The sequence below is a fragment of the Corvus kubaryi genome, unplaced genomic scaffold, assembly GCF_017639235.1.
Source record: "Corvus kubaryi isolate FWS band 111438036 unplaced genomic scaffold, C.kubaryi_AGA036_p1.0 37385, whole genome shotgun sequence".
NCBI classification, from domain to species: domain Eukaryota; kingdom Metazoa; phylum Chordata; class Aves; order Passeriformes; family Corvidae; genus Corvus; species Corvus kubaryi.
Genome location: NW_024581127.1, coordinates 2174641 through 2196027, shown reverse-complemented (window position 1 = coordinate 2196027; position 21387 = coordinate 2174641). Strand labels below are relative to the sequence as shown.

Here is a 21387-nt window from a genome sequence, read left to right as displayed (position 1 = left end):
AAAACTTAGGTTTCTGAGTGTTCTTACAGGTGAATATTAGAAATCTTTCTAGAGCACCATTTTGGATATCTTAATATTTAGACATACTCGAAATATTCCTTTTGCCTTTAGTTACATCTAATTTGAAATATGTGCATTATTCGCTTTGATGTTGAGGCACTTCTGTTTCTCAAATGGGTTATTTTTCCTAGGAGAGTATCCGACTTCTTCCTTAATCTTTCTCTTTCTCTTTCTTTCTCTTTTAATCTTTCTAGACTCTCTTTTGAGAACTTCATTATATTATTCCTTCTTAAATTTCTGGGAGGTTCCCAGCTTTTGCAGTCTTATTTTGATTTTATATTAGGGTACTCATCTTTTTTTCTTCTCTTTCTGAGTCCTGATACTTCTTTTTTCCTCTCTTTTTATGGGATCTGGTTCTTTTTCTGAGACTTCTGGTTTGGCTGACATTTCACATATTTATTTCTTAGTCCCTCTATTAGCCTTATTTTTGCAATGGAGCTTTTCCTACCCTCCCATCCTTAGTTTCTTCTTACTTTCTTTTTTGACAATGCAGTTTTAATACTCGGCTTGTTGTGGAGGCTGTCTCAGTGCTTAGAGAAGGCAAATAATCTTTTTACCTTTGTTTTTCCATGCCGGGAAGTAACACAATAGTTAATGTTGAAATGAAGACAGACAAATGACACAGTGGTATATATGAAAACTTTATGGGCAAGTGCTTTATCGCCAGTTGTCTTCAAGTAGTCAGAGGATACGAATCTCTGGAGTGTAAAGTATCTTCTGGCAGAAGTTCTTATTAGGCTGATCAGGTAGGGTTACATAGGTTCTTTTTTTGCATTCATGTAAAACATCTTCCAGCTGTTGTGAAACTAACTTCTGTAATTTAAGAGCTGCAGCATTGGCTGCAGGAGTTCTTAATTGCAGTATCAGCCTCTCCTGGTTCTTGGCAAGTTACTTTTTTGTAAAGAGAGATGATGATATTTCCTTGTTTGGAAAATGTACTATAACATTTACTCAGCTACCAATTTCTGCAAGGACCACTTGCTAGAAAGCCACAAATCAGGCTGCTGCCAAGCATCTACAGATCACTGAGGTGTTGATAGCTGAAGATACTAATGCAGAATGACACAGAGTGGCTGAAGTTGGAAAGGGCTCTGGCAATTTTGTGGTCCAGCCCCTGTGCTTAGGCATGGCCACCCAAAGCAGTTTTCCCAGGATCATGTCCTGACTTTTGAATATCTCCAAGGAGGGAAGCTCTACAGCCTTTCTGGGCAACCTCTGCCTGTGCTTGATCACCCTCACAGTGAAAAAGTGTTTCCTAATGGTCATATGGAACCTCCTGTGTTTCTTTGTGCCATTGCCTCTGGTCCTGGCATTGTGAATCACTAGAAAAAAGCCTGGCTCTGTTCTCTTTGCACCCACATTTCAGATATTTATAGCATGTTGATGAGATGTGCTGAGCCTTTTCTTCTCCAGGCTGGACAATCCCCATTGTCTCAGACTCTTCTCATAGGAGAGATGCTCTAGTTGCTTCGTCACCTTTGTGGCTTTCGCTGAGCTTTCTCCAGTAGGTCCATGTCTCTCATACTGGAGCGCCCAGGACTGGCCACTGTGCTGAGCAGAGGGGCAGGATCCCCTTCCCACCTGCTGGCAGCTCTCCTCACACAGCCCACGGTAACGTTTGCTTTTTCTGCAGCAAGGGCACCCTGCTCACTCCTGTCCAGCCTGTTGTCTACCAGGATCCCCAGGGCCTTCTCTGGGGGCCAAGCTGCCTTCCAGCTAGACAGCCCCCAGTACATCCTGGGGTGTGGGCTTGTTCCTCCCCAGGTGAGGCACTTTGTTCTTCCCCTCACTGAATTGCACAAGGTTCCCATCAGCCCATTTCTCCAGCCTGTGGAGGTCCCTCTGGATAGCAGCATGACCCCCTGGTGTATCAGCCACTCCTCCTACTTTTGTCATCCAACTTTCTGAGAGTCTGCTCTGCCCTATCACCCAGATGATTAAGATACAGGACAGAATGGGACCCAGTATTGACCCGTGGTGTGTACCACTAGATACAGGCCTCCAACTAGATTCTGTGCACCTAATCACCATTCTCTTGGCTTGACTCTTCAGTCAGTTTTCAGTCCATCTCACTGTTTGCTTGTCTAGCCCCTCGTTTGTTAGTTTAATAGTTTCTTCAATTTTTCTTTTAGTTTAATTTCTATTCTAATTTTTGTTAGTTTAAATTTTCTGAAGCTTCCTGAGAGCAAATCTTGGCTTTATGGTGCTCAGAAGTACAGTGTGAATGCCCTCTAGTCCTCCAAAATTTCAAGAGTTAGAATTGGTTCCTTGCACAAATTATGATGGTCTGGCCTCTACTGGTTCATAATGGCTCATAATTCTAATACCTCAATTTGTGTCCTTGCAGCTTTCAAGAATCAATTCAGTTCTCTGTTCTGCTTTATTTGTCGTATTACATGCCTCAAGACTTTATCTTTTCTTATCTCCAATTTGTTTTTTTAGTTATCCAGTATTTAGTTTTCTGGAGATCAGTGGTGTATTCATTTACGATGCTTAGCTTGTTGGGGAAAGCTCTCCCTTAGGATATGCAGACATAAATGTCCAATATGTGTTACCTCACACAGATTGAGACTAAAGAGTTTGAGATCATGACAATGACAAGTAACTTCAATCTTACTTTGTAGCAGTAGACTGGATAGAACAAGAAGTGATCGGACAATTTACGTTATTTAAGCCAGTTTCCCTCAATTCTTGGCAGGCACAGACAGTTTCAGTAAGTTACAATTAGTGTAGAAATTTTTTAGTGCTAAGGTAAAGATCCTCAAGACAGCAGTGCTCTGTAGGAAATCAGCAGGGAAGAGGTCAGAAGTATTGCCAGCAACTTGATACCTCATAACAGCAATGAATCCTGAGTGGAAGTGGTGAATCTTAAGTGGAAATAGAAACATAATGCTGGAACATACCCCAGAGAGAGAATGCAAAACATCTCCAAATGTTCATGTGATTTGTTCTGGAGTAGATTCATTCCTTATTCTAGATGAGGCAGTGTGGGAGAAGAGGCCCACCAATGGCACTAAAGCACTGCCTTAAAACAAATCCAGTATTTCTGAGAAAAATTAATCCACCTCTGCACAGTCCACTTGTCCATCCAAGGTAGTTGGCAGAAATGTTGAAGTTCAAAAAACACAGTACTTACATGTTTAAATATGTGTGAAAGAATAAAATGTACTTAGAATTGAAGTTAATGCAAAAAATCCACACCATGTTGAAGGGGACTCTTTAGAGTGCTGGTTCTGATTTATATTTCAAACTTAGTAAATTTGGGATTGGTTTTGTGTTTTCAAGGCTGCTGACTTGGCGACCAGTTGGTGGGGAGTTTTGCTCTGGCTCTCCCTCTGATGCAAAAGAAAAACTGGTAAGCTGCTGAAATAAAAAAATAATTTAAGATTGCAAGAGCTCAGTCCAAATGTGTTGTGATGTAGAATAGGTGAAAAGTATACTTGGTTTAAATACATTTTTCAGTTTTGATTTACATGATTTTTTTTTCCAGCTCAAGTGCTATTTAATGTTTAAAAATGGCAAGGAATTAACTGATACAGAAGTACGTATTTGTTTGCAGCAAAGTTGACTTCCAGAAATTGGCTGTAGGTAGTTACCTGTGTTTGTTTTAAGTAATGCCCTGTGATTGGTAGGTTTCTCTAATACTGTATTTGAGTTTGAGTTGTTTTCTGGTTTGGGTCATGGTTTTTCTTTCATTTTGATGTACTGGCAAGAAGAGAAACTGCTAAAGAGGGATAGATTGACAGTTAGATTGACTTTTTCTTTTTTTTTTCCCCTCCAAATTTTCTCTTGTAATATCTTAAATATCTATTTAAGATAGAAAATGGATATAACCATCAGATTTCTTAGCATTGATTGCATAAACTGATGTGAAGTCTGGATTTGCCTGCAAGTGACAGTCCTGTAGCTACTTTGCTACTGATGAGAATGAGTTTAACTTTTGGACATTCTCACAAGATTGCTGCATGAAGTTCTTTATAGATTAGTGAAGGCAGTTGATAACAGTTGCTCAAGGATAATGGTCCCAAATGAGCTTTACTAAGAGAGACCGACTCCCTCCATTTATCTTTATGGAGTGTGAACATGATTCAGTGTCGTGGTTTGACACTGGCCCAACGCCAGGCACCCACGAGAGCCGCTCGCTCGCCCTCCCCTGCCACAGCTGGGCAGAGGAGGGAAAAGGAAAAAAAATTAACGAAGGCTCCATGAGTGAGATAAGGACTGGGAGAACACTTCAAGGGGGAAACAAGCTCAACTTCAGTTGCGAAGTGAATTTATTACTAACAGAATCAGAGGGGGATAATGAGAAGTAAAATAAGCCCTTAGAACACCTTCCCCCCCTCAGCGCCTCCCCCCTTCCCACGGACAGGGCAGGGGGGTTTGGTCAGTCCATCACCGAGATTTCCTTCTGCTGCTCCAGGAGAGGAGTCTTCCCCTGTGAGGCCGTGGGTCCCTCCCAGGGGAGACAGTTCTCCTGAACTTCCCCGCCGTGGGCCCGCTCTCAGGAGCAGCAGCCCCACCGCCCCTGCTGCAGCGTGAGCCCCTCCCACGGGCACACAGCCCTCCCAAAACTGCTGCAATGTGGGTTTCTCTTTCCACGGGGTGCAGCCCTCCAAGGACAGGCTGCTCCAGCCTGGAAGCAGGGCCCTCTCTCTCCACCAGGTCTCCCACTGGATCACAGCCTCCTCCAGGCATCCACCCTCTCCAGCACAGGCACCTCCCCCATGGGCTGCAAGTGGATCTCTGCATCCCCCGTGGATCCATGGGCTGCAGGGGCACAGCTGCTTCACCATGGTCCTCACCACGGCCTGCAGAGGCATCTCAGCTCTGGAACGTGGAGCACCTCCTCCCCCTCCTTCTCCCCGACCTTGGTGTCGCCATGTTGTTTTCCCTCACATGTTCTCACCTCCTCCTCTTCTCTGACTAGAATCCAAAATCTTGTGACTTTGTTTTGATTTTCTTCTTAAATATGTCATCACAGAGGCGTTACCAACCTCTCTCATTGGCCCAGTTTTGGACAGCAGCATGTCCATCTTCAGAGCCATCAGCCATTGGCTCTGCTGGACATGGTGGGAAGCTTCCAGCAGCTTCCTCACAGGAGCCATCTTTGTGGCTCCCCTGCTACCTAAAACCAGGCCGTGCCAAACCAGTACATTCAGTTAAAACAGAAAGTAAATGTTTGTGATGGCTAGTTCTCATTATATGGATGTTATACTTTCATGCTGTATTATGACTCATTTATATATATAGGCTATATTTTTTATCCATTTATGTCAAATATAATAGCATGCATAAATGGCAAATAAATTCAAAGTCTTGAGTAAATTGAAAGATCTTTTCCCTTTGAAGTAGTTTAACATGAATGTTTTTAAAAACTGTTTTTGTCTTCAGTATAAAAAATACTTTGCAACTTCAAAATTAACAGAACTTGCATAATAAATTATACTAAAGGAAAAATATTTTGGCTTTCTCATTTAGTAGGATAGAATCTTTGCAGGCTTTGGATATTTTCATCTCATTTTTCTTTACGTAGCTCAAATATGATGGAGCGTTTTGGTATCTATAGACATTATACTTATTAAACTATATATTTTTACTTAATAGAGATGAAATCCTTGGTTATCTAGTGATATGAGAAGCTGAGATGTTCTTTACAGGAACCTTGCAGCAAACCTCCTACTCTTGATCTGATAAAAGCCATAGTAACTCTTGGCTGACAGAAGAAGTGCTTGGAGGGCATTCAAAAACCTATCTGAAAAATGCTACTCATCTACTTTTCTGTGTACTTAAGTATTTGTTACTTGATAAATTTTCAGTTGTTTCTTAGTAGCTCATCTGTTTGGTACATTTTTCATGAATGCTCATAGCAAATATGAATAGATGTGAATGAAAGTGCAGTGTTGAAACAGCAAATGTCTTGAGCTCTGAAGATCCCAGCACTATTATCAGTTAGGTTGCAGAAGTTTTCTATAAGTTAATTACTTAATTTTTTTTGCTTTCTTTTTAGGATACAATCTCCCAGAAGTCAGTAGATATCCATGATTCCATTCAGCCTCGATCTTCAGATGGACGCCCGTATCAACCCAGCACAGGGGCCACAGTAGCTGAAGAAACGAGTAAAGCCAGGCCAGCAGCAAGTGCGTGCTCTGCAGTGATTTGGCATTTGATATCTCTTAAGAGTAGTATTTAGTAGATGTTTGATATATTAGTTATAGCCCCAGCTATGACTTCAGAAACATGATGTGAAAAGATCACATTTTTAAACTTTTTGTCTTCATGCAGTATGACAGAATTCTCTTGGGCTCCTGTGGGTCCACATTTTTGGGTTGTGTTTTAAAAATCAAAGATTTCAACTGCAAGCTTCTAGGCTTTTTACCCAAAGCAAAATATTAAAAATAGTAGTCTCCTTACAGTGCTGTGTATTTTTTTTTCCTTAGGAGCAGAGATTTTTCAGTGCAAAATGCAACAGAAGCAGTAGCTGAAAAAGAATTCTGTCTGTGATTTGAAGAGAGTATATCAAACCCTTATTTAAGAGCCTTGTGCAGTTATGTGTTGGTGCTTAAAATGGTCATGTGGTGACATCAGCACTTGCCACAGCTGCAGACAAGCAATGAGGCCACTGCTGTGCTAAACCTCCTGCCTGGGAACAGCCTCAGCCTCTGCCTCTTGCTATTGCACTGAAGGTCCAAGTCACTCATTTTGGTGATTTCTAGGTAACATTGAACCAGGTTGATCCAATGTATCACAGACAACTTCCGGAAACAGTTTTTTACGATGTTCCAGTTGGTAACGTGGTGATCTGTCCTGGTGTTAGTAATTCAGACAGGTGGATTCCAGCTTTGGTTTACACATGTGCTTGAAGTTAAACTGTTCTTCAACTTGCCCTCAAAATAGCTCAGAAAAGTTCTTTAGTTAACAAGTAATTTTCTTTCCTTTAAAGAATTTCCAGAACAGAAGTTATTTGCTGCTCTTTTGATCAAGTGTGTTGTACAGCTGGAACTCATTCAGACGATCGACAACATTGTGTTCTTCCCAGCAACTAGCAAAAAAGAGGATGCAGAGAATCTAGCAGCAGCACAAGTAAGTTGAACTGATAGATATCTCTCTTTTTAACACCTTTTCTTCCAAAGTTTTTAAGATAAAGTTTCTTAAACTCCCATAACATCTGCTAATTTACAATTTTTACATAGGTTTGAGAATTTCCATTGGACTGTTGAGATCTTTTACAACTTCCATTAAATTGCATTTGCTGTGCCAGGGCAGCACTGTGGAGATTAAAACATGTATTGCTCAAAGGGATTTATGTAACTGGGATATGGATATAACCTTTACTACAGTGTTAAGTTTAAGTACAAGTACAGATGTAAACAGGTTAGGATGGAGTTATCACAGGAGTTTGCTGAAGACAGTTGTGAATTTTTACTTCAAATATTTTTTTTTTTCTTTTCCTTTTTTTTTTTAATAGAGAGATGCAGTAGACTTTGATGTCCATGTGGATACACAGGATCAAGGGATGTATCGTTTTCTAACATCACAGCAGCTTTTCAAACTTCTCGATTGTCTGCTGGAATCTCACAGATTTGCTAAAGCATTTAATTCAAACAATGAACAAAGAACTGCTCTCTGGAAAGCAGGTGAGTCAGTCCCCTTGGAGAAATACTTTTGTGACGGTGTGAATTGACCCAAAAATAGGTCAAAAGTATTTTGATGCTGAATGTAAAAGTTGAAGCTTTAGCTTTATAACTGCAGGATTCCTAAAGGGAGGGGATGTCATCTGTGCAGTTGCAAATACGTCTGGTTTCCTAAAATTTAAGGTTTAACTGAGGTACAGCTGCCAAGCTGATTCTTGGCTGTAGGTGTGAGTCCCATGCTTGAAAGCTGCAGGCACAAACACAGGTTTCACAGCTACCTGGAAGCTGAGATTAAAAATGGGTGCCAAACACAATCATGGCACATATAAATAGATTAATTTTAGCAATGCTCCATTGTACTAAATGTTACGAGAAATTAATTACTGAGGTGGTTCTTCTGTCTGTGTGCAGAAGATGCTTAGAAAGAGAAGTGGGGGACTGTAAGAAAGAATGTCAGTTGAAAGAAAAATCTGAATGGAAACTTGGAATTCCTGTAGGTTTCAAAGGCAAATCAAAGCCCAACCTGCTGAAGCAGGAGACGAGCAGCCTGGCCTGCGGGCTGCGCATCCTGTTCCGCATGTACATGGACGAGAGCCGCACCAATGCCTGGGAGGAGGTCCAGCAAAGGCTGCTGAAGTAAGGTCCATGGAGCTGAACCTGTTCATGTTATTTCTGATGTTAAAGAAGGGGGTTTTTATTTGGAAGGATATACCTTCTCTGTTTGCAGTGAACTTCTAGAGCTAATGTGTGTGATGGCGGTCGCAGCTAATATTAAGAGTTTTATGTTCTGTGGGGAGTGCTCTGCCTCCAGCTACTGATGCTGTCTCTCCTTTTTGTTCTCATTACATGTTTTGCAGAGAGAACAAAGGTTTTGTCACCTTTTTTTGTATCATCTGGATAGGTGGAGGCTTGTTATAGCTCCTCTTTAAAAAGGAAAGCAACTATCACCTAAACCCTGTTTTTTCTTTCACTAGCCTCAGTGAAACTGCAGTGGAGCTGGCACTGTTTGTTCTCATCTGCAGAAATGGACACTGGGCTTGAGCAGCCTTGTGAGGATACAGAGGCTTTTGGCTCTGTGGTTATTCATCTGAATGGTTTTTGTTTACAAAGTTTTTCAAGCAACTCTTGGAATAAGAGAGGGCTTAAAACCACAACAGCAACACTTAAGGCTGGGGCTTTAAGGTTCACAGACCAGGAAGCAGAGCTGAAAACTGCCTGGTTCCATCAACATGAGATGTTCCTAAAGTGCACATAGCATTTTGTCACATACCTCTCACAGAGCACTCGATACATTTCAAATACATGCACAAACAGCATAATCACATTTTTTCAGCTTATTTATTACTGAAGTCCTGGGACTTTGGGTTTAACAAAGTCACTGCTTTCTGTCATTAATCTTAGAGCAGCTTTCATAAAACAATGCTGTTCTACACTAGGGCTCTAGACTGCCAGAGGTTGCAAAGCCAAAGCTCCCTCTCTTCAGAAGAGCTCAGAAATAAATGTGAGTTGCTATTTTTTTGTGTCATTTGTCTCCAGTGTCTGCAGCGAGGCTCTGAGCTACTTCCTCACTCTTACATCAGAAAGTCATCGGGAAGCCTGGACTAACCTTTTACTCTTATTTTTGACTAAAGTCCTGAAGATAAGTGATGAGAGGGTAAGTAACTATTTGGAAGGATGTTTCAGATGACATGTACAGGTAAGAAGGAGTTCCAGACTGGTTTGTCACACACAGTTACAGACTCGACTTTAAAAGCTCCTGCTGCTCTGTAGACGCTCCTTGTGTTGAGGGAATGTACGTTCAAACTGCACTTGACAGCTACTGACACTAATAATTCAGTGTGAAGGTGCAGTGAGTGATAAAATAAAACGTGTCGGAGAAGTTTAAAGATGCTGGAATCCTTTAGAAGTGTGTGTTGTTTTCACCCCTCTCCTGCTGAGGAAGGGAATTAGTGATGATATTTTATTCAAAGAATTAACTCTTGTTTCTGCCTCCAGTGCTGCGGGTACATGTACACCTTGACCTTCTCCAAAGCAATTCTGCAGTAAATAAATCCCTGTTTAGATCTCCCTCTGTTTCTAAGAAAACTTGGCTGAAATAATTAAGTGAAAAAGGCCAACTGCAAGAAAAAACTCATAATAGAAAAATATTTCCTCTTGGGGAATAAGCATTAGTAAAGAGCTTTGTGTAGCTGGTGAGCATCTGTCAGAGTATATCACAGCTGTCTTAGCCTTACTCTAGCACTGCTAACTTCAGTTGTAAAGATGCTTCTGCTTGTTACTTTGTGGGTTTCTCACCCTCATTTGGTAGAGCATTTAATATTCATATTTTGCAGTGTGCTTTCTGAGGTGTACTGATGTGTAATAGAGTAATTTCTTGTTTGTTTTCTCCTCAGTTCAAGGCCCATGCCTCGTTCTACTATCCTTTGTTGTGTGAAATCATGCAGTTTGACCTTATCCCTGAGCTTCGAGCTGTTTTGCGAAGGTTTTTCCTGCGGATTGGTGTGGTTTTCCAAATATCCCAACCACCAGAACAAGAGTCTGGAATAAGCAAGCATTAGCAGATAGTGACGCTGTGTTTCAAGGTTTATATTCCTCAGCTAAATAAAAGGACCAGGTAGCTGGGCCATTCTGTCTGGATATCCATATAAATGATTTCTTTCTCTGGCCACGTGTATCCAAGGGTTAACGGTACAGACGCTTACACTGTAATTAAGGCTTGCAACACTCCAGTCCCTCTCTTTCCTGGCGGATTCTCTCTCGTCGGTTTCTCTTGCCTGGCTCGTGCTGAGCACAGAGCCAGTTTTTAGCACGGTCCCCTTGTCAGCACGGGCTGCAGTGTCCTTTACTGTCCTAGACAGCAGTATAGCAACAGATGTTTATGGCGGGTGTGAAAGTAAAATGTACCCAAAGAAACATATATATGTAAAGGTTTGAGCTTCTGCGAGAAGTACAACTCAGGAGAGCTGTATTTTGAAGGATAAAATGTTTATAGTGAAAAGAAAATGGAGATTATTGTTCATGGAAAAAAATATTTAGCAACTATGTCTGATATTCTAAGTTTTTTGCACACTCAGGCTGTCTGAGACATTGGTAATCATCCTTCTGTGAAAATGTACAGAGATGCAGGTCTGTAATATAAACTCTTTAACACTATACAGTTCTTCCTGAATTATTTTATTTCTGTATTACTGATTTGTTGAAAGCCCATAACTCTTCCTTGTTTACCAAATGCACTAGAAGTTTGGGGTTCTTTTTTTGGGTTGTGATTTTTTTTTTCTTTTTTTTTTTCTTTTTTTTTTTCTTTGTTCGTTTTGTTTTGTTTCATTGTAGCCCAGAAGTTATTGTTGCTGACTTTTGTCAAGAACAGCGGTAGAAATATCACGACTGACATAACTACCTGTAATATACTTGTTTTAGGGCTTTTAAATATAACGAGCCATTGAAATGATGATCCTTCAAGGACTGGAACTTGAATCACTGCAAACAAGTCTAGGTTGTGTCTGCTGTCAGATGTTTTTTGTTTGATGTAGATTTCACTCTTATGTACAGAATTTAATGTTGGATATATTCAAGTAACAAATCTGGCATGGTTTGGGGATGGTTAAATTTATTGGAAATGTATTCATACTGTGAATTGTGCTCTGATGGTTAACAGACGAGATTGTCAAGCATTCTGTATTACAATGGATGTAGAAATTTTTTTCAGATGGACAAAATGTATATGGTACAGATATGTAAAGTTTTCTATGTAAAAAAATTCTGTACAACTTTCTGTACAATATTTGGTTCTCATCTGGCATATTCTAATCAGGTTATAGGTCAATAAAGTTTTTGAACTCTTTCATCAGTGCAATCAAAACCAGTCTAATCCACAGCTACTTGTTTTACAGTTTGCTTTGCCTCTCACGCTTTTGTTTCAAAGGAGCAAACCCCAGACCTCGGGAGCAGAAAGGTGGATGCCCTTTGGTTGACTGGGATGTGTCTTCTCACTTTTAGAGACAAATACAGAGGGAAAAAGAATGGTAAATTTAAAAAAAAGGTGGGCAGGGCTGGAGGAGAATAAAAGCACTGCATGAAGTGGGCAGATGAACCCTGTAGTGCTGCACAGATAGAAACTCAAGTACTGCACTTTGCTCTCTGGGGATTAAAATATAAACACCAAACATCTGATGGAGAAGGGGGGAAGGGAAGGGCTGAGATTGCAGTTCTGCTGACTTGGAGCACATCAGCAAGCTCAGCTGTGCCAGTGTCTTCGATTTTGTAAGTAAAAGTGGAATTGGATTGTACTTCAGTGTGTTCCCACAAAGCTCCTGACTGGTACAGGAGAGCAGTGTGAAGACCAAGAAGGTGTGTGAAGGACACTGCTCTCTCTTACAGGGCAATGAATCTGCCATAGACATTCACAGCAGGCTCCAGAAATAAGTGTAAGCAGTTCAATTAAATAGCTATGGAAAAGCCAGAAAAGGGAATTAAAATGCTGTGACCTGTGATTCAGAGTTTGCTCACAGAGTTAATTGGGGTGGAGCAAAACCAAATAGCAATTACCAGTGTCGGAAGGGGGAGAACTGAGGTTATTTGAATTAATTGTAGCCTTTCCTCTTGGGCTGTATTTTACTTCTTCAGTTTGTTGTGCTGTGTTTAAATCTTAAACTGCTGTGCTAGGCCAGATCTGAGGTCTTTCTTTGTTTGACAGTGATCAGTAATAATTTTTAGAGTATAATGTATTGCATCCCTATTCATTGTCATTCTCTTCCCCCATGACTTTAGCAAACTGTTCTGAGACCATTACCAGGGTGTTCCTGACACTGCTGCCCTGAGCACTATTTAAACAGCCACTGTTCCTTGTGTCTGCCCACTTGCTTTCTAATCATCTGTGTTCAGGATAGAACAGTGAGTACAATGAATTATCTAAAAACTTGGGCAGTTGGGGTGGTGGGGCACTTTTTGGTTTTAAACCTCACTGCTTCATTGTCTTACTGTGTACTCCCCTTTAGTAATGACGTTTTTCTTCTATAGCCTGGCCTTCTCATGTCTTATTTATTGCTTATGTGGAAAAGGCCCAATAGCTGTTAAATTTTGATTCATTGGGAACTGAACTTCAGTGTCATCATAACTCTTTTCTGTGCATCTCTTTGATTCTTGCAATGGCAGAGCAGCACCAGGTGTACTCTGGGCATCTTACTCAACGTGCAGCTCTCTTAACATTCACATTTGTGATAATTATCAAGAATCGGGGGTCAGGGGCAGGGAGTAGGTTCTGTTTTAGTAAATCTCAGTATCCATCAGGGCTGTGGACTGCAGATATATTTATTTTGCAGGTGAGGCTGTCATGATAAGTTTTTAAAAGGCAGAAGGGCCCTGCCAAAAGCTGAACTTCGGAGACGCAGAGAAAGCTGAAGGAAACATCTGGAAAGGGAAGCCTCAGGGCCCAAGGGAGGGTGGCTGTCGGGAAGAGTGGAATTCGTGGTGCTAAGGGCTGCTGAGCAGTGAGGTTAAAGTCATTTCAGTGGTTGCTGGCCACAGCACAGAGGGGCTGTGCCTGGCCATGAGCTGGAGTAAAGGAATGCTGTTACAGTGGGGATGTTGCAACACGCGTATCAAACAACGAGGCCCGTGGAAAGAAATACCTATGGACTGATTCTTGATAGATGTTTCAGAGAGATGTTTATTTCCCCAGCCGCATGGCCGGGGCTCTGCCGAGGAACTGAGGCAATCACGGGACCCGAGGGTCCTTCTGCCCGCGCAGGGGACACAAACCAACCAATGGGGACGAGGCTGAGCAGGGGCAGGGAAACCCCGTGTGTCCCCTCAGGGCACCCCTCCCAGGGCTCCATGGCAGGGGGAGGGACCCCAACATTTCACCCGTTTATTTTTAACAAAAAGAGATTTAAAACTTAACATTGAAAACAACTGGATAAACATGAGAGAACAGAATGCCAGCCTGTGGTGGTCTGTGGCATTTACAAAACTTACTGCAGTGAAATGAGGGTGGCTTTTTAGGGCAACACTTCATGATTCTGCCAGGGGTAAAATGCTGACTAAAATTAAAGAAATAAAGAATAATTAAAATTCGGTAGGGAACTAGATGAGGAAGAAGAGAAATTCTGCCTCTAGCCTGGAGTTAGGGCAGTGAGCATGTTACAAAGTTCAACTTGTGAAGTAACTGGAGAGAGCCATCAGGGCAGGTGACAAAAGCATAAAAGACGTAAGGTGGGATTTGGTGTGAGAGGGTGGTAAGTGTATTACTATAAAGCATTTTCATCTCAGCTGCTTAAAATTATTTCCGCTGCCTCTGGTAAATCCAGACTGAAGCAGCCATGCAGGCTGCAGTACCTGCTCCAGCCCAGGCTGGGGATTACACCACTGCCCCTGCTTGAGTGGCCACCACTGTCACAGCCACGCTGATGAACATGAGCCTTCTCACTGCTGAGCCAGAAATTCAGGGCAAGAATTATCCTGATTTGGCAAATCCTCTCTGGATAGGAATGTGCTAAGCCCATGAAGAAGCTGAACACCACCCAGGTTTGAAGTGCATCTGTCAGCAAACATTGCCTGCCGTCATCATGGAACTCCTGTAGCCTTCAACCATGCTTACAAAAGCTTGAAGATGGCATTTTAGTAAAAATAAAAGACCTTTGTTAAAAACTTCTTCTTTTCATCGGTAGTTTGTTGGGATCTTTTTTTTCCTCTGTTGATCATGTTTAGGCCTCTGGGTGGGAATTTCCTAACCAAGAGGAAAGCTGTGGCATTACCCTGCTTCACCTTGGTCATCTAGTTCACTGCACTCCTAAAATCTTGCTTCCATCTACATGTCCTTGCTAAAGCTCTGTACTCTTAATCAACAGATTTTCCATGTGTTTTTGTTTCTTTGCAGACAGCCTTAACAGTTTGTTCATGAGTAAATGAAAGCTGAAGCAAATAATAAGAAAATTGAAGTCGGCTTTCACAGTTTTTGTAACAAAAATAATTTTAGTAACAAAATGCTTTATTAACTCTTCAATCAGAAACATAAATATATGCAACAATATCTGTATTTTCATCACATGACAAGTTAGGGAATGTAAGACACATTGCTAATAGTAATTTCTTTCCCCATGAAAGTGTTAGCTGCACTTTTCATGCAGGATAGCATTTATCCTGTATGAAAAGTAAGTATCCTTCTTCAAGTTATTCACTCTTTGGATAAAAACCTAATGCCCTTCTGCTGTTGGGCTATGCTAATACCAGACAGTTTTGGACTTTGACTATAAAGCTAAAAAACATCTTTGATTTAATATCAAATTCACACACACACCACACTGTTTCTGAGGCTGAAACTTAAGTTGTATAAAAAGTGCAAAAGCGGCCAAGCTATTCCTCCATTTCCCACGTCACGGAATAGAAAACATCCCTGTGCTACATCTCCGTTCCACTGCAGTGTCTGATCCTTTATTATTGCTATTTTAAATTGCACACACAGCTCCACACTCTGTACACGGAGGAGAACTCTCCCTGCAGGATTCTGGCAGGTGCAGCGGTGCTGGGCGCTGCCTCCTCGGCCGCGGCGGTTCCTGGGCTGTGTCAGCCGTGCGCGGTGGAGAGGCCCTGCCAGCCCAGCGGGAGCGCGTTCTCCGGGGAGAGCTTTGCTGAGCCCGGCTGCTCCACCAGGAATCTCCGGAGCGTGGCCGACGTTCCCGGTCGCAGCCAGGGCTCTGTGGCCTCGGTGTCAGTGGAGCTGGAGCGTCTGCCGGCGTGGGACTGAGGGCGCTTCAAAAGGTCGTCCACGTCCCCCAAGGAACTGTCATCACCTGAGAGAGGAGGAGAGCAACGCTCCTGTGAGAGGGGACAGAAGCTCTTCCCATCACAGCACTGGCCAGGCTTGGCTGCAGTGAATGCATCAATTACACTTTTAAATGACATTTGTTTCTACTGAGTACACGGTTGCTGCTGTTCTGGGAACTGGGCCCCAACAGCTCCCCACCACCAGCTCAGCAAGGGATAAGGATACAGGCAAAGGTGGGTGGACTCAGCAGAGGGTTCTTGCTTTCCAAAAAGTTTCCATTTAGTCAAATCTGGCCATGCATATATGCATTAAAATGCATGTAAAAATAAAGCCATTCAATTACAGGGGCCTGGCTGAACACTTGTATAGACAGTCTCCTACTGAGGAAGAATTGTTTTAACTTGGTTTAACAGTGCAAATGCAGGTGAGCCTGTGCATCACAGCCCAGCTACAGCTCAAAACCTCAATGCAGTCTCATGCTGAAACTGGCTAAGTTGGGATCTTCCAGCTACAAAACAAACCCCAGCAAATAAAAACCAGAACTGCCTTGCCTTTGAACTTGGGGTCATTATCACTCTCTACCTCTACTATTACTTGTACATACACATAATACCTTAAACAAGTAGTTCTTAGTGTGGATTATCAAACAACATACATTTTTACTATAAATGAAGGGGTATAAAGGTATAAGTTCCTCTGTGCTGTTCATTTCCAGGCTTTACAACATTTACTTTTTACATACTTAAACCAAAATTGTGCAATTCCCCTCTAGCTATAATGATTGAAAATTGCAATGTTTTCCTCTTAAAACTGAGTCACGTCAATGAGGAGGTTCTGGTTTCTTGGTATTTAGGGTGGGCAGAAAAATATTTAAAGACTCTGGATTAGGAAAAAAAATCAACATTTTTGCAGAAACATCCTAATTCAAGCAAAACAGAATTGTATATTCTTTAGTGATAAAATAATTCACCTAAGCAATTGATAAATATCATGTAATTTAAGTATTTGGATGATTTTTACAGATTTCAGGGGTTTATTCTGGAAAATGATGACTTTTTAAAAATGAGAACTTAAACCAAAGGTTCTCTGACGATTCTCATTAAAAACTGAAAGTTGATGTTCTGACCATGGGTGTGAGAGCCCAAGGCCTGGAGGAGCAGCAGCCAGGTGTGCAGGGGTGAAGGGAAGAACAGAAAATGCACAGCCCCAAATACACTGGGAGCAAGGGCTCCGTTTTCCTCTTTGTGTGTTAGGTGGGATTGCAGGTTCTAAAACAAAATGCCAAATACTTTTTGTTCCGAAAGAACTTGGCACGAATCACTAGTTCTGTCACATAATACAGACAGTGATCTGATCATCCTCCAAGCCTTCCCAGTCTGGTTAAAACTTGTCTGTAACACTAGAAGTGAGAGCAGACCTCCCTCTCTCTAGGGCCTGTCATCTCCTGTGCCGGAAGCTGGCAGAGTGAACCTCTTTGTCTCCTCAATCCTGGGTCAGATGAACTCTCCTGGGGGTTGGAGCCCACAGTTTTTTGGACATAGGTTATAGTGGGGTTAACAGCCACAGCAGGAAAAGTCATACCTAAACAAAATTAATTTTCTCTTTGCTGCTTTAAGAGATTATATTTAGCAACAGTAAAAATAAGGTTGTTTAGAGACAAATAGTGAATGTCCAGGCCGGAGGGCTGCATTTCCCCACACTTAACTACTTCTGCCTTTAAAGCAAAGCCTTTAGATCTTTGAAGATGGCAGAGGTAAGATCAACTCTTCTACCAGAGGTAAGATCACAGTGCACATCACTGGATCAGACTCACTTGGTGCTGCTTTTAGAAAGCACAGCAGATCAGCTGCACTGCACAACTTCATTGTGAATTTCAACACTTTGCACATGCCATAAAAAACTGTCCTTAATTGGGACACATATCAAGACTCTTGATAATTCAGTCTGCATGTGGAGGCTGGGTGTAAGGAGAACTTTTCCTTAGCATGAAATCCTGGTTAGGAAATTGAATGGTATCTGGATTCCTGCAAAACACCAATGGCAGCACATCCTGTGTGCCCAAATCTCTGAGCATTCCCTCTTCTGTATATGAGCCTGCTCTTGTTTATGCCCTTAGGAACACACATACCTTGCCTGACAGAGAAGGCATCTCAGGCTTGCAGAGACTCCATCACCCAAATATTCACCAAGTCTACACTGATAGGAATTCATCTGGATGGTGAAAATGGAGAAAGCCTGGCTCCTTTTTTCTAATTTTCCAATTAAGAAAACAATACTAGGACGCCTTTAGGATTCCCACATCAGCCCCACAGGAGAAAGTGAACTGCTGCAGACAGAGCCTCCTTATTGAACCGGATCAGCTCTTAGAATTTATCAAAGCCTGTGAATTGCCATCTCTCGTCATTTCAAGGGAAGATAACCAGGTTCCTTGGTTATATATTTGAGAGATTTGTTTTCTCTCAGCAGTGTCTTTGAGGGCAGAGGAGAAATTACAGTCCTGGCTGCTCAGAAAGCAAGAGGGTGCCACCAGGGTTCTTTGAAAAAAACTTGGCTTCACTCATTTTTTCTGTAACATCCCTGAGCACAAGAACAGGAGGGCAGGCAGCAGTGCAGCCTGAACGACCACAGCTGAGCAAGAGGATCTCTTGCTCCCTTTCCAAGAGGCACAAATGCTAACCATGAGTGATGGATCCCCATGTGCTCCAGAGAACAAGCTACATACAGACATAAATATAAATATAAATATATATATATGTGTGTGTGTGTGTGTATATACACACAGATCAAAATTATATTTATCTAAAGACTGAAACTCTGGCGACTGTGACAAACAGAAGGAAAGCAAAATAAAAAGTGTAGTGCATATGATAGGTGGAATTCTAAAAGAGGTGAGATAAAACAAGGATACAGAAGTAAAAGTAGTTCATATAGCAAAAATATCTGGGTAGAGTAAAATTAGTAAAGAGTTTATTTAGATTATAGAAGAAAATAGTATGAGTAGGGTTTTTTTTTAGTGACTTAAAACCACAGTGAGATGGTTAAAACAAAAAAAAAAAAACAAGGATGAAGTGCTTGTAAGAGTGCCCATAGCAACAGAATCAAAAATACTGCCAGCATCTGTACTCTCATTAAGTTTATAAAAAGGATACTGATACTGTAATTGCCTAGACAGCATAGCAACTACCTCCAAAAAAACGGAGACTTCAGACTTGTATTCAGACTTGTATGAAAGAATCATTAGCACAAAGTGTATGAACTGGGTCACAATCCATGTGAGAAATTAGAGGCCATTAATGGTTGCCATGACTGGTACTTCACACACAACAGGGGTCTAGATCAGGCAGCCAGCATTTGGAGATGCTCCAAGACAGCTCCCAGCGCCTGATGTAAGAAACATGGAATGAATTCAAGTGTGTGTGCAGTGAAAGAGATACTCAAATACTCACATACTCAAATACTGAATGATCATTAATATTAACAAACCACTAGAAAATCAAATTAACTAGAAACTGAAGTACTTCATCATACACAATTCTCTGGCATAGCTTCATGCTGGCTGGACCACAGACATCTGATTCCCAGGAATGCCAATAAGCTCACACAGGCACCTCATCATCATTCATCACTTGGGCGTTTCATTTCTTCCCACTGCCAGTTCAGCTGTGCAGCTGGATATCCCCATGCTGCTGCCCACAGTCACACACTGCAGTGGTGCAGGCAGGACAAGTATGAGTGGCTGATCAGACAGGAATATGAGAATCTTCTCCTACTCTCCTGCTCTAAACTTACTCTAAAGGAGCTGTGTTGAGGTGTGCTGGGGAAGCCTTTGTACCAGCTACAGAGCTCTATAAATAACGCCTGTGTTTGATCTGCTTGCTTGCTGTTCTGCTACATGAAGCCTACTACTATTTGCTCCTTTAATTATTGTAATTACTTGATGTTCACTACATCATCTCTGCTACAGGGAGCATACCTAAGGAAGGAGATTTCTGCTGGGGCTCAGTCAGTCTGTGCAATCGCTCCTCATTCTTGCCTTTCACCTGATCAATGTCAAGGCTGAAGTTTGAGTGCAAAGAGAAGCTGTCAGGCTGCAGCAACGGTGTCTGGCCTGGTGGAACTTCCTCCTGTAGGGAATCCAAAAATGCACAAATCCTTCAGTTAAACAGCATCCTTTTCAAAAGGGCAAATAGCTACACATGTACTCTCTCAGGAGCCATAACATGGAGTCACTGAGGAACCACAGGAAGTCTGACATTACTTCTGTCAGTTCTCATACGTACAGCACTCTCCAAAGCTCTCTGCTTTAGTCGTCTCCTCTCCCTTGCAGAAGATGGATGCTGTGGTAATAAATTAACTTCTAAGGCAGAAAACGTTTCCCCATTAGCACCTGGAAAAACAGGTGAAATAATTTTCAAAGAAATCAAAATACCAGAGAGTGCTCAAACCCGTTTATGTTTTGAAAGAAGCCAATACATTGTACTTGACTCCATCACAGGAATCAGAGGAAAGTATTCATTACAGATCTTGTTTATGCCTAGACCTTTAAAGAAAATGAGTACTCAAATGAGCACAGTACCTCTGCTTGAAAGAGAGAACACTTGGAAAATCAGTGTCATAAAGAGATACAATCATGTAGCAAATTATGTTTGTAAATATGTTACATGGAATATATAATAACATTACATGGACTGACAATGTTACCTGGAATATGATAACACAAAATCTATGCATTAACCACACATCCTTGGTTGTATCTCAGCCTTTTCATGAAATAAAATGTTAGAATCTGTTAATACAAAAATAAATAACTACACTTTTTGATCATACTTTATCACATTACAGCGGGGGGGTTTAATCTATTTTTATAATATACATGGACCCTAAGGTCACGTCTCTGCTTCACACTTGTCTATTTATTCTTCTTTAGCTGCCTCTGGAAACTCTATCAAACAGGTACTTTTTTTTTCCCCCTCCAGGACCAGTAACCACTGCCTGGGGCTGGTTCATGGCTTTTCTGCTGCTTGGTGCAGACAGTGGGCTGTGCTTCCTACTGCTGTCCCTCTGGCATCTTCAGAACAGAGACTCCCAGGAAAAGGAAGGACTCTGCTCAACAAAACCCCTACAGAATCCGTTACCACCAACTACTCTTTGTGACAATGAAGTCACATTTTGGAAAAGTGCTTAGTCCAGTATATCACATAAAGTAAAAAAAAAAAAATTTAAAATAAATGTGTGTAAATTCTAAATGTAACAATTAAACAATTAAACAGTTATGTTGGTTGAAAATTGATACTTAGGTTTGAAAAATAAATTTGATTGATATCAAACAAGTTCAGATTAACAAAAAGATATTTTAAAAAATTCTTTTATATTGTCAGTTGTTTTTTTCCCTAAAAATACATTTTTTATTCTCTTCTTGTCTCTTCTCTCCCCAGTTTCACCAAAGGTACTCATGCTCTTATCACAAATGTTTTAAGTAAAAAAAATCAAAGCATAATTTTAAAATGGTGTAATGCTAACAATTCATGCATCAGAATTCCAGCTACAAGACCAGCTGAACTTCACTAGAATCAAAATAGTGCTATTACTTGGAATATAGAACATGGTTTAACAGTGTGAATTTGTCACAACAAAGAACAAGCTTAAGAATTTATTGTACCATTAGTGTATCATCAGTATCAGATGCTACCTTTTTCCTGTAAGCATCTATCATTCACATCCTGCTGCACAGAGATGCTTTCAAATCACTGCATTAACACTAATGGATTCTAAGGTTTTCAGTGAGGCAAAAAAAGGGAAAAAAGAAACTGATAAACCACTTTATTTCTAACTGCCTCAAATTTCTGAGCCCTAGGAGATTAATTCATTTGTAATGCTGACATAATAGATGCCAAAATTGAGTTGGATTTCAAACCCATGTCAAAAAAACCTCAA

At 41.3% G+C, this 21387-nt stretch overlaps 2 protein-coding genes across 9 annotated transcripts in view; one reads left to right on the top strand and one right to left on the bottom strand.

Annotated features, from left to right (window-relative positions):
- ARFGEF1 (ADP ribosylation factor guanine nucleotide exchange factor 1) overlaps nt 1-11533 on the top strand; it is an 87173-nt gene extending 75640 nt beyond the window's left edge. Inside the window, exons 33-39 of the mRNA XM_042036416.1 lie at nt 3346-3415; nt 6068-6197; nt 7001-7140; nt 7526-7694; nt 8189-8327; nt 9228-9345; nt 10085-11533. Of these exons, the coding sequence (XP_041892350.1) occupies nt 3346-3415; nt 6068-6197; nt 7001-7140; nt 7526-7694; nt 8189-8327; nt 9228-9345; nt 10085-10249 (931 nt within the window). The 3' untranslated portion in view covers nt 10250-11533. The remainder of the gene's footprint in view (nt 1-3345; nt 3416-6067; nt 6198-7000; nt 7141-7525; nt 7695-8188; nt 8328-9227; nt 9346-10084) is intronic.
- Nucleotides 11534-14655: 3122 nt separating this feature from the next.
- Nucleotides 14656-21387, bottom strand: part of CSPP1 (centrosome and spindle pole associated protein 1) — a 61823-nt gene continuing 55091 nt past the window's right edge. For 7 of the 8 annotated variants that reach the window (XM_042035749.1, XM_042035741.1, XM_042035745.1 and 4 more), the window contains 3 exons: nt 19734-19840; nt 19427-19577; nt 14656-15478 (listed from right to left, as the gene is read on the bottom strand). In XM_042035749.1, the coding sequence (XP_041891683.1) occupies nt 15252-15478; nt 19427-19577; nt 19734-19840 (485 nt within the window). In that variant the 3' untranslated portion in view covers nt 14656-15251. The other variant, XM_042035746.1, reaches the window with a different exon arrangement.